We start from the raw sequence: 13,427 nt of genomic DNA, 5'->3' as shown, positions 1-13,427 counted from the left end.
CAATAGCTGGCAGGAGAGGCTCACATACTAATGGCAAAATTAGCATATGGCCATTATTTAAAAAAAAAAAAAGAAAGAAAAAACCTCAGCAGTGCTACCAACATAAAAGTTTTTTCTTATATCTTAATTATTCAGCACAAAAGCCACATCATAGGTCATAAAATACCCCATGCACATGTATGACCTCTGTTGTGTTTACTGTACCGAATAATATAGATAAAAGAAAAAAACTTCCCCCTGCATATATTCCATATTTATTTAGGGGCCCTTTTACTAAGCCGCATAGATGCCTATGCGCACCCAAAGTGCGCCAATTTGGAATTACTACCTGGCTACTGGGTGGCCTGGGCGGTAATTTCATTTTTTTATGTGCGTCCAGTACAAGCACCAGAAAATATATTTTATTTTCCAGCATGCAGCGCTAACTGGGCGGTAATCGGAATTGTGAGACCTTACCATTAAGTGAATGGGTGGCGGTAAGGTCTCAGGCCCAAAATGGACACGCGCTAATTTTCATTTTGCCTCACGACCATTTTCGGTTCCCCCAAAAAAGGCCTTTTTTGCAGGAGCTCTGAAAATGGGCCTGCACGCGTCCAATACACGTCTACAACTGCGCAGGCCATTTTCCATCGCACCTTAGTAAAAGGACCCCTTATTGACTCAGTGGGACATTTTGGTTGTTAGCCACTGTTGTGCCCACCATTAGCCCTACAATAAATTTTTGTACTAGTTCTGAAGCTCCAATTTACATATCTTTATAACTGCAGCACAAAGAAAGGTGACAGTAAAACCAGAGGTTCAAGCATAGGCATGAAAAAATCATCTCTTTGTTTATAAGACATACACAAACTTAATTGCATTTACTTGACATGTATTTTTAGTGTACAGTTCATAGCTTTTGCAGTGATTGGATCACTTCTATAGGTTTTGTCTACATTCTTCTTCCTTCAGGATACAGAAATTAGGAAACTAGAATGGCCAGTGTTGACAGATCCCACTCATATAAAGAAACAATTGTCAGTTTTTGCAGTGTGATACACCAAGAGGGGGATAATCGAACGGGAACGCCTATCTCCATGGCCGCCCATCTCTGAGGACGGGGGTGTGAAGGTGCGGGACAGACCGTATTATTGAAAAAGGTGGGCAGCCATCTTTTCTTTCGATAATACGGTTGGTGCCGGCCAATGGCTAGGATTTGGGCGGATTTGAGATGGTCGCCATCAGTTTTCAGCGATAATGGAAACCGAAGCCGGCCATCTCAAAAATGACCAAATCCAAGCCCTTTGGTCGTGGAAGGGGCCAGGATTCGTAGTGCACTGGTGCCCCTCACATGCCAGGACACCAACCGGGCACCCTAGGGGCCCCTTTTAAAAATTAAAAAAAAAAAACATGAACATGAACATACCTCCCAGGTGCATAGCTCCCTTAACTTGGGTGCTGAGCCCCCCAAATCCCCCCCAAACCCCACTCCCCACAACTCTACACCATTACCATAGCACTTATGGGTGAAGGGGGGCACCTAGATGTGGGTGCAGTGGGTTTTGGGGGGGGTGGAGGGCTTCCATTTACCAGCACAAGTGGAACAGGTAAGGGGGGATGGGCCTGGGTCCGCCTGCCTGAAGTGCACTGCACCCATTAAAAACTGCACCAGGGACCTGCATACTGCTGTCATGGAGCTGGGTATGACATTTCAGGCTGGCAAAGAGGCTGGCAAAAAATGTTTTTAAAGTTTGTTTTTTTTTGTGGGAGGGGGTTAGTGATCACTGGGGAATCAGGGGAGGTCATCCCCGATTCCCTACGGTGGTCATCTGGGCATTTTGACACTTTTTTGGGACTTGGACCTAAAAAAAAAAAGGGTCCAAAAAAAGCAGACCAAATTCTCGCTAAGGCCGCCCTTCTTTTTTCCATTATCGGCCAAGGGCGCCTATCTCTTAAGCACGCCCCGGCACGCCCCTGTCCCGCCTTCACTACCCTTCCGATACGCCCCCAGGAACTTTGTTTGTCCCCGCGATGGACTGCAGTTGGGGGTCCCCAAAATCGGCTTTCAATTATACCGGTTTGGGCGCCCGCGAGAGATGGGTGGCCATCTCCCGATTTGGGTTGGAAGATGGCCGCCCTTCTCTTTCGAAAATAAGCTGGCAAGTCTCCAGGAATATCAGATTTACAGTATATTGAGATAATGACCCTTACTCTGCCTCTCTGCCTCAAACATCAAAAATTCAACCCACTACACAATGACATTTAAATACTCAGTTCCTCTTCTATTACACCAAACCTGATGATGTCTCTTTAACTAAAAACATTGCACTTTGATGAATTGTTACATGGAAACTCCATACTGTGTAATAGGTGATTTAAGATTAGCATTTAATAGAGCATTGTAGGATAGGATACCAGAGTACAGAGAATATCAGTGAGGCACATTCAATGCATTGGGGGTGTTGACAACAAGCACTCAGCATGTACAGTATGAAACAACACAAGAATAACATATTGTACTATACAGTATCTGTTAAATTTGTGTGCTCTAGCTTGTACTCCAATCTATGTTAAATCTCTAATAAATAGGTGTGTGCAGACCAAAATATTTTCTTTTATTTAACCCTTAGGGGAAAAGTGAATCAGATCATCTGTAAAATAACAGGGGCACTAAAAAGTTAATTTTCCATGTTATTTATGGGTTTTTTTTGTTACATTCAGATTTTTACATTTTTTTTGTTTCAAGTTCAATGGCATCTATAGTGCACACTATTGTACAAGGTAAAGGTAAGGATAAGGATACAACAGTGAACTCTTTTGATGACACATGCAAAAAACAAAAAAAAATTGGGGGGGGGGGGGTTCCCTATTTTAGGTTAAAAATGATATGAAGCAGTAAGGGAATTTAACATTTCTCATGCCATTTCAAATGAATGCACATCCCTACAAGGAAATAATTAGGGGTATGTCTACCAAAGGGCATTAAACCTTAATGTGTGCTTAACATTTACCATAAAGTGCATTAAAGTGTTTTGCAATAAATAACCTGTTTGTGTGCACTAAGGAGTCCTTTTACTAAGACACGGTAAAAAGTGGCCTGCGGTAGTGTGGGTGCATATTTTTGGTGCACACTGGGCCATTTTTTACCACAGCTGGGAAAAAAAGGTATTTTTCAATGGGGCAGTAAATGGCCATGCACTAAAACTAAAAGTTGCAAGTGGATATTTACTGCCTGAACCCTTGCCGCCACCCATGGTTCACATGCTGCATGTTCAGTAATCATGCAGCATGCGCCAATGTGGCTGCGCTGCCGATCACTGCTGAGAACGTTCCCCATGGTAGAAAATAGAAAAATATTTTCTACTGCATGAAATAGCGAATGCCAACCGAAACTACCGCAGGGTGCCTGTACTACCCCTGTGGTAGTGCTGATTTGGCATGCGCTACCCACGCATTAGCTCTACTGCTGCTTAGTAAAAGGACCCTAAGCACACAGGGAATCTCTTACAGAGCAGCAGTAAGCACAACGCAGGCTTACCGCTCGCTCTTTCGGGACCACCGCAGGCCCAACACAGCCGCCAGCAGTAGTTCCACCCCAAACGCACAACATTTCTGAGGGGAAAAATACCCCCCCCCCCCGGAAATGGCTTGCATGGTGATAACCCAGCAGTAAACAGGCATTGCCACACACTGCCCGATTACCACCAGGTTAGTGCGGGAGCCCTTATCGCCACCTCAGTGGGTGGTGGTAAGGGCTCCCCATTGCATGGCCATGCGGTAAGAGTTCTCTTATTGCATGGCCATGTGTGCTGGGGCTTTTTTACCCACTGTGGTAAAAAGGTCCCTCGCACGTGGGGAAAAACAGCCCCTGCTGCCAGCACAGGGCCATTTTTCCCGCAGCTTGGTAAGAAGGCCCCACAGTATTTTTTAATTTTATATTTATTTTCTGAAAGGGGCACGTAAGGGGTGGAGAATGGACATGGATGTGCTATCCAACTAGTGTGTTTTAATTACTATGCACTAACTGGTTAGCACGTCCATAATACAGGAGCCCTTAGTGCCTTCTAAATAGGAGGTGGTAAGTGCTTCCCCATCAATGTTTTTCAGGTTATACTAATGCCAATATTAACACATGACCTGAAAGAGAAATTATGCAAATTGCTGTATTTCCTGGGCATGCTAGAAAGTCCCACATTAGCACATGCCAATGCCCATTTACTAGCACACTTTAGTAGATATAACCCTTAATGTTTTAATAATGAAAAGCAAGTTAAATCATGTCAATATAAACATATACCACTCATTAAAAATATATATATATAATATTTGCCAGCAGAGACTTTGCCAAAGCCAAAAAATGGATAATAACATCTTTAAAATATATTAATTTTATTCTAAGGCAATCCCTCCCACCACCACCATTAAGAAAAGAAATCCAGACAAAAGTGAATCTTCTCCCATCATCCATCTAGATAAATAAACAGTTAAGGCTATTTCTGGGAACCCTAAGGATTGTTCCTTAGTTTCCTCAATTCTGCTGAGGGAAAGCTCTGGCTCGCTTGATTGTGTGCTCATCAAGATATTGTCTTTTTTTTTTTCCTTTCCCTTAGGAGAAGATCAGGTGAAAGAGCTTACAGGGCTTCCTGAATGATCTGAAGCATCTCCTGCACCACTTGCAAAAGGAAGGTCACGTTTGGGGCTACCCAGATGCCGATCAGACTCTTTGAACTGGGACAGTTGTTCATCTAAAGCATCCTTTTGGAGCTGAAGTTTCTGAGCATGCCCGGCTTGAACCCCTAACTCTCTTTCCAGCACGTAGACTGCTCTGTCTTTTAATTTTATCTCATCCATCTACAAGGAGAACAAAATACAATCACACAGGCATCCATTTTACACAGAGTGCTGGTTACCATAGAGACAAGCAGCATTATACCACCAAGCTGCATGTACCCCAGGCAGCCAAGTTAAAAACACTTTTAAGGGTCTATCACCTCTTAGTGACGGGGGAGAAAACACCTTGTGGCAAGAATATTCCATCAATAAATGTTTGTCAGTGCCAATACAATTTATCCCTACTGTGAATCTCTAGCTCCCTTTCATGGCATAGATTGAATTTTCAATCACATCTTAAGACAAACTGCAGTATTTTCACTTGATAAGGACCTATAATGAAAGCCTTGGCTTTTTGAAAATATCTTAATTAGTGTCCTTAAAAGTCCTCTGTTTTGCAGAAAGTAAAAAAGGCGGCACATGCATGATTGGTTTATGAAGACATACAATAATCTATGACATCAAAGCTACTATTGGGAAACAATTTGTACATTTGTGAAAATATTTGCCATTGATTCAATGGAAGTGTTTACACTAAAACAAGAAAATTGATGACATTCACTAGTTCAGGAGCTTTTTCACTGTTTGACTTTAATGTTAAATACTAAGAGCAATCTTAGGGGCCCTTTCAATAAAGCTTAGCATGCACTATTGGACATTAGTACATGCTAAGGCGTCCTTTTACAAAGCTGCGCTAGCGTTTTTAAAGCGTGCTAAAACTAAGAATGCACTAAACGCTAGAGACAGCCATATATTTCTATGGGCATCTCTAGTGTTTAGTGCACATTAAAAATGCTAGTGCGCCTTTGTAAAAGACCCCCTCAGTTCTGAGCATCCTGTTTTATACCTATGGGTCATGTGGAATTTAGCACATGCTAATGTCCATTAGCATGCACTAGGCTTTAATAAAAGGACCCTTATTATTCAACATTGTTATCATTTCCGATTGGTTTCCTTTCTGTTTATTGTGCTTTGATTTTAATGGAATGGAGAGTCAGAAATGGCAAAAACACTGCAACATTTGTCAATTTTCAGTGCATTAAACTTTTTCCCCTTCTGGTCTCTAGCACGAATAGGTGCTGCTTTCATACATCTCTAACAAAAAAAAAAAATCAGAAGTACCCCAGGTGCCTTTAGGAGATCATGCTTTACAATAGTTTCACTCAAATTTGCTCTTTCAAATTCATTTTCAGTTAGTTGTGGAATTCCTCAAAGCTGAATATTTACACTAACTTTATTCAATATCGTTATGGCTCCTTGGGTTAGTTTAATTCATCCTCTAGAGCTTACAATCCATTTCTAGGCATGGAAGAGTAGCCTAGTGGTTAGTGCAATGGACTTTGGTCCTGGGGAACTGGGTTTGATGCCCCCTTCAGCTCTTTGTGATTCTGGGTCAGTTAACTCTCCATTGTCCCAGGTACAAATAAGTACCTGCATATTAAACTGCTTAGAATGTAGTTAAAAAAACATACACACACAGTATATCAAGTCCCATTCCCTTTCTATATTGATGATATATAGAGACTGACAAAAATTGATAGCTCAGTTTGATTCTAAACTTCAGACCATATCTGACTAGTTGTTTCAGAAATTAAAATTATTTTTTTGAAAAATCAAAGACATTCTATTCTTACCCAGAATTAAAGAAGCATCTCCGACTATCTTGCCACACCTAAAGTGGTCACTTCCATTAAAATTCTTGGGATTATTATTGATGATAAATTGGATATTTCTAACCTAAGCATGAGATGCTTCTTTATACTTTGCACGATGAGTGAGATGGGCATCACTGGGGGGAAGGGGGTGTCCTTGATTGGTTCAGGGGTTTCCTGACTACAAGAATTTATAAAGTGAAACATAAAGAAATCATCTCTGAACTCTGGCAACCCACCGGTTCTGTTCCACAGGGTTCACCCCTTTTGCCAATTCTGTTCAATGTACTTATGAACACTTTGAAACTTCTTGTCTGATGTGGAAATCAGTTTTTACACCTACGCTGATGACATTGCTTGTTCATTCCTGTATTACAAAAAAATAATGTTCTGCTTCATAAAATTCAAAAATGTTTCAAGTCAGTTAGCGTTTGCACTACATGCTACCATTTAAAACTGGTTATATATTTGTAAAACATTATTGATTTGTTCTGTTTTTTATCATTGGTTTTATTTGTTTATATGTTATAATATAAATATAAATATTTAAAAAAAAACCTAAATACTGATAAGACAAAAATGTTATAGCTACGAATTTCTTTGAACATTTTGCTCAAAACATTTCAAAATTCAAGGGGTGAATATAGCAATTTTTGAACAGCAAAATGTTTATCTTTTTGTTCTGAAAATGGCAATTTGCTAGACGTTGCTGTACTCAGTGTGTCTATCTTTTTGGACTACGCTCAAAAAAATAAGTCCAAGTGAAAAACACACAAAATCAAGCCATTGGGATGTAGGAGGAGGAAGCATTCTTAGTAGACTGGTCACAAAGACATCCCAGCAGAGCAGTGAGGCTCCCTAGGGGGCACTGCAGTGGACTTCACATAAAAGGTACCAGGTACACATTTTACCGTTACCCCCTTATATTGTATGGTGATCCCTACAAAACCCACCAAAAACCTAATGTACCCAACTGTATACCACTACAATAGCTTGTATTGCTGCAGGGGTCACCTATATGTGGGTGCAGTAGGTTTTTGGTGATATGGAAGGCTTACACTTTCCACCACAAGTGTAACAGTAAGAGTAGTGTATGGGCCTGGGTTCTCTTCTCTACAGTGCTCTGCTCTGACCACTAGGCTCATCCAGGGACCTGCTTGCTGCTCTAATAGGACTGGCTATATATAACATCTAAGGCTGTCATAGAGACTGATATGCAGGGATTTTTTTGAGAGGGTACTTGGGGGTACTGAGTACTGGCACCTTTTCCATTGTGTGCTGAAATTGGCCCATGGTCCCCAAGTTTTAATGAAAGAGCTCAGGCTCTACACACCAATTCTGCCTTGTCATAGATTCTGTAACTGGTTGCAGGGGGCCTGGCTATTGTGGGGTGAGTCCCTCAGTGATCACCTCATCCCTGAAGGGTGGCCTGATATTTGAGTACCGGCACCTTTTTTGCTAGAAGAAACACACTGCTGATATGTATTGTTTTTTCACATCTTTCGGAGGTGGGAGGGAGTCAGTGACCACTGAGGGAGTAAGGAGGGGTCATGCCTTAATCCCTTCTGTGATCATCTGTTCATTTAGGGCACCTTTTTGTGACTCAGTCAGGATAAAAACAAGTATAGGCCAAAAAAATCTAAATTGTAGCTAATTGTAATTGTAAATTGGAGTTTTTGTTTTGTTTTATTATGGCCAAAAAATGTCCACGTCTTAGGAACACCCAAATCCTGCCCCCTTGTAATTGGAACGCACTGGCAAAACATTTAGAAAATGGGTTTGAAAAATAGCAGTTAGAAAGTTTTGACAAGTAAAATGTCCAAATAATCCTTTATGCCATTTTTAAAAACATTTTTCTCTTTTGAAAATGAGCCAGTAACTTTTGTTTATCAAATGAACCTGGTCTGAAAATACTTGGAATAATCTTAGATCTCATGTTAACCTTTAACAAGTATGTTAGTCAACTGAGTAAAAAAAAAATCTTTTGGAGGCTAAAACAACTTTGTTGAGTTAGAAATTACTTTACTTTGGATCATTTTTCATTGGTAGTTCATTCTTTAGTGATTAGTCAATTAGATTATTGTAATGCACTTTATGTCAGTTGTTCTCATAAATTGACATGATGACTGCTGACTCTACAAAACACTGAAACTGGAATGGTATGTCAAGCAAAGAGATATGACAAAATCTGACCTCTTCCAAAAAGTCTCCATTGGTTACCTATGGAAGCTTAGGTAGAATGTTATTTGGCAGAAACCAAAAGAATAAATAAAAATTCCCCCCACTCCCTACCCCACACCTGACTAAAAAAGCCCAACTCCCAAGCCCATTCGCCCCTGCAGCAACCCCCCTCTCTCTCTGTTCCACCCCTGTGATTGCTATCCACTCCCCCATCTCACCTGACCACCCGTAGGCCCTCCCCAGGCCTACCATAGGAACCCTTGGTTGTCTTGTGGACTTTTGGGGGCAAGAAAGGAACCCATTCATTTCTGCTTCATGCTACTGCTCTGATGCAATGGCTGTTGAGACTTCCCACGGCAGTCTCATTAGACTGTGGGAAGTCTTGGCAGCCATTGTGTTGGAGCAATGGCACAGGGCAGGAACGAGTGGAGTTCATTCTTCCCCTGAAGAGGTCACTAGACTATCAGGACTTCCTAAGGTAGGCCCAGGGAGGGATTTTGGGTGTATGGGTAAGTTGTGGGGGCACTGATCGGGGGGGGGGGGGTGAATTTTGGGTTTCTGACAAAAATGTACATGTGTTTTGGTTGAAATCCAAAACCAGATTTATATCTGGTTTCACTGCCAAATCCAAAAACAAAACCAAAATTTAGATTGGCCTCTATTTACAACAATAAATTATAGGAATCCAAAAATATTTCTACATTACTGAATCATTTTTCACATTGCACAAGCAGTAAAGAAATAATCAGTATGTTAACAAAAAAAAACCAAATTAAAATTCTACACAGGTTCTGCATTGTAATCCAAAATGGTCATTATAAGAGCAATTCTATAACTGGGTGCCTACACCTATGCATAACGTACATGCTCAAAGGTGCCAAAATTTGTAGTTAGCCCTCAGATTCTATATATCATGCCCAAAAGTTGTGTGCCAAAATTTGGACATGCTCCCAAGATGCACACACAAAATAGTTGAATAATGAGCTCATAACCATCAATAATTGGAAGCTAACATCAAATTATTGAATTAGTGTTTGCTCTCGCATCTGGCTGTGCACTATTCTATATGACAGCATGCCTGACTCCCATAGTGCCATGCGAATGTCAGGGGCATTCCAAAACGTTGTGGGTGTAGTTAGAGAATACTGGGTCAGTACGCCCAACTTGGGCACCAGCATTTACACCAGGTTTCAGCAGGCGTAAGTATGGTGCTTACAGTTTGGGTGCAGGAATCAGTGCTAAGCACAATTCTATACAGGTTGCACGCTATTTAAACAACAGTGCTTAGAACTGATATTTTCTAGTGCTCCTTTTTAAGCATGATTTATAGATTCCAGCCCTATGTGTGTAAGTGAGCTATGCACTATTCTATAAGGTTGGGCCTAAGTGCTATTAGTGCATAACTGAAGGGAGCATAAACATAGTCAGAGCATGGGGGGGGGGGGGGGGGGGTTGTGCACGTCTCCAACTTATGCACCTAAGTTACGCATGTTGCATGGTACACTTAGGCATGCCCAGTTATATCTGCTACTGACCTGTTCTAAATGAGTTGCATAAATAAAGGCATGCAAATTTCACTTTACACTAGTATTCTATAACAGCATCTTGGAAAAGAAATGCCAATATAGAATTGGCAGTCAGTAAACGTCATCAGCGCACCTAACTGGAGGTGCCAAGAACTGTCCCCTATATTTCAGAAACATAGCTTCATGTTTAGGAAAAATGAAATACTGAACTTCTTCAGATGAACATATATCTCTTGCATTTTCCCGTAGTTACAATAAGAGAAGACCTATTAGCCAAGCCTTGCCATTTAATATGCAGAAGTCTAGCACTCAGTCTTCATCAGGAAACCATCTGGCTTGATGGAGCAGATAGTGACAATTTGTTTTATTTTGCGCCTCTCCATATGCAGTAATGTGCTAATTAACAAGGTGTTTGTTCTAGCCGCACCCATTATAAAACAAGGCACTCACACAAAAAATTACTTTTTTCCTTTCTGGTGATGTAAGGGTCAATATACAGTGTGTTTTAAACAGGCAGGAGATGCTCCTGCCCATTTAAACCATGCTGGGTGGGCCAGATGCCAATATAGAGTAGCAATTAACCAGGCAGTGCTGGTAAATATCATCTCTAACTGCCCAGGAACAAGTGCCGAGACAGTCCAAGGAGAGAACTGAGGAGCAGCCAGCAATTATGTAGTCAAAGGCTGTATTCATTAACAGTGCCTGCATAACTAGGCAGCCAGATAGGATCACACAAAAGGCTGTCCTGTTTTGGGCCACCTAGCTATGCAGTTGCAGACACTGAATATCAGTACCCACATAGCTTATTTTACAGGTCCTCTGGCACCTCCATCCCCTTTTGAGCACCCCTTTCCCAGTTCCGAACCTTTCGTCCTGCCCAATCTTTCTTCCAAACTCCACAAACCCATTTGACCCCTTTGTACCTGATCCTTTCTCAAAACCCTCCTATTTCTGATCTCCTCTCCTACCTAATCCTTCTTCCAACCTCACCCATTTCTAATCCTTCCTTCTGTCTAATCCTTTTTCCAACCCCCCCCCCTCCATTTCCAATCCCCTTGGCCCACCTGTCCCCACCCAACTCTCCTCCCACCACCCCCTGGATCCACCACCATCACCAATACTTACCCAGAGGTGATCCTTGGTGGTTTAGTGGGATGGGGTAGAAGTGGTTCCCCCCCCCCCCCCCCCGCTTTTACCCCACCCAGCTCTGAGTTCAAAAATGGTGGCACTGACCTCTAGTGATAGAGTTGCATTACTATTGCTAGGGTCTGCCATCCATATAAGGCTAAAAGGTTAAGTCTGAAGAAAGTGGAAATGATGTTAAAAAATGTTTTTAAATCAAACACCATCTCAGACACAGATTCTGCTGCAAATTATGGTGTCTGGAGATGCATTTGACTTTATTATTTATTTATTTATTTATTTTAGATCATTTATACCCCACCTTTTGCCATGTAAAGCAGCCCCAAAGTGGCTTACAATGAACTAATGAAAACAATTACAATGACTGAGAGGGCAGAAGGGCAGAGAAGGATATGTAAATATAATAGTTAAGCAAATAAGCAAGCTGGCAGGGAAAATGAAAGCAAAATGAAGAAGAGAGTGCCAAATGTAAAAAAGTCCAGAATCAGGTCTTCACTCACTGACACATTAAGGCAGGTGATCAAATCCTGTGAACTGGGATGCAGGCAGGAACCAATGACTTGTATCGGCAATCCAAGAGGAAGCAAGGCCCCATCAACGCATAGCATTGTCCCAGCACAAAACAGGCGACTTGCAGGGACAGATGCCAGGAACAAACAGCGCAGATGATGACCTGGAGGCTGAGCAGGGTGAAGATCGTCGCAGGCAGAGCAATCCGAAAGAGGGTGCACAGCTCGGGAGACACCAGAGACCCGTAGAAAAGATGGTGGAAATCGGGCATGTGGGTGCCAGAGGAGAGAAGAGCAGCAGTCAAACAGACTTATTTCACTTTACAAGTGTTGACTGCCCTTTTGTTGGATTGACTCACCGCAACCAAACCATGTCCATTAGCAATATGCTTAGGCACCATTATCTGTGTTTGGAAAGAGAATTTTTTTCTTTGGCTGTTTTCAAGTGTCTTGACCACAAATGACCCCTGACACAGGCATATACATGCCAAAACACAACCCATTTATTAAAGGCTTTGTGATTGTCCCACTCTTGAAGGTCTTTGTGTACTTCTTTTTTGCAGTCGAAGAACATTTCACATACACATGTCAGAGAGGAAGTGATTAAGATGTGTATAAGAATTAGTGCAAAGGATTAAACACCATAGGGTACACTGAGAGCAGGTACATTAAATTTCCTTTCATTAATAATTAAAAATATTAAAAAGTTGTTTTTCTATAACACTGCTTAGTTCTAACAAAATGGCAGGTACTATATATTAAATAATGCACTTATAGTAGTAAATTGTGTCTGATATTCACATATATAAATAATGCACACCTGGGCAGATGCATTCCAACTAAAACTTAATGCAGAAAAAACACAATGTCTTGTACTCACCTCACAACATAACACAAAAAACTTCAACGCCATAACCACATCATACTGTTCTCTCCCGGTCTTACAAAACCTGAAAATTCTCGGAGTCACCATTGACCGAAATCTCACTCTTGATACCCATGTGAAAAACACGACGAAAAAAAAATGTTCTACACCATGAGGAAACTTAAAAGAGTAAAACCTTTCTTCCCGAGATACATCTTCCGTACCCTGGTACAGTCAATGGTAATAAGCCATCTGGACTACTGCAATTCACTATACGCCGGGTGCAAAGAACAGACAATCAAAAAACTTCAAACTGCCCAGAATACAGCCGCCAGACTCATATTTGGAAAAGCCAAATATGAAAGCGCAAAACCACTAAGAGAGAAACTACACTGGCTTCCACTGAAGGAACGCATTGCGTTCAAGATCTGCATGTTGGTACACAAAATTATTCATGCAGACATCCCAATCTACATGCTAAACCTCGTAGACCTACCTCCCAGAAACGCCACAAGATCATCCCGTAAATTTCTCAACCTGCACTACCCCAGCTGCAAAGGACTTAAATACAAGATGATGCACACCACTATCTTCGCAGATATGGAATATCTTTCGGAAATCTCTGAAAACATTCTTCTTCAACAAGGCCTACAATGAGAACTTATAACCTCACCAAGTCCACTCAACTATGAGCGCACACCTCCTATAATTACCCTAACAACTCTCTTCCCTCTTCCCTTAC

General features: G+C 41.5%; 1 protein-coding gene across 9 annotated transcripts in view; it reads right to left on the bottom strand.

Moving 5' to 3' along the window:
• The window catches only part of JAKMIP3 (Janus kinase and microtubule interacting protein 3), a 215,414-nt gene that overhangs the window by 112,820 nt on the left and 89,167 nt on the right, over positions 1-13,427 (bottom strand). For all 9 annotated transcript variants that reach the window (XM_030202974.1, XM_030202976.1, XM_030202975.1 and 6 more), the window contains exon 4: positions 4,615-4,830. In XM_030202974.1, the coding sequence (XP_030058834.1) occupies positions 4,615-4,830 (216 nt within the window). The remainder of the gene's footprint in view (positions 1-4,614; positions 4,831-13,427) is intronic.

This window comes from Microcaecilia unicolor, chromosome 5, assembly GCF_901765095.1.
Source record: "Microcaecilia unicolor chromosome 5, aMicUni1.1, whole genome shotgun sequence".
Classification (NCBI taxonomy): Eukaryota; Metazoa; Chordata; class Amphibia; order Gymnophiona; family Siphonopidae; genus Microcaecilia; species Microcaecilia unicolor.
Note: the sequence above shows the minus strand (reverse complement) of the source record. Positions and strands in the feature narration are given on the sequence as shown.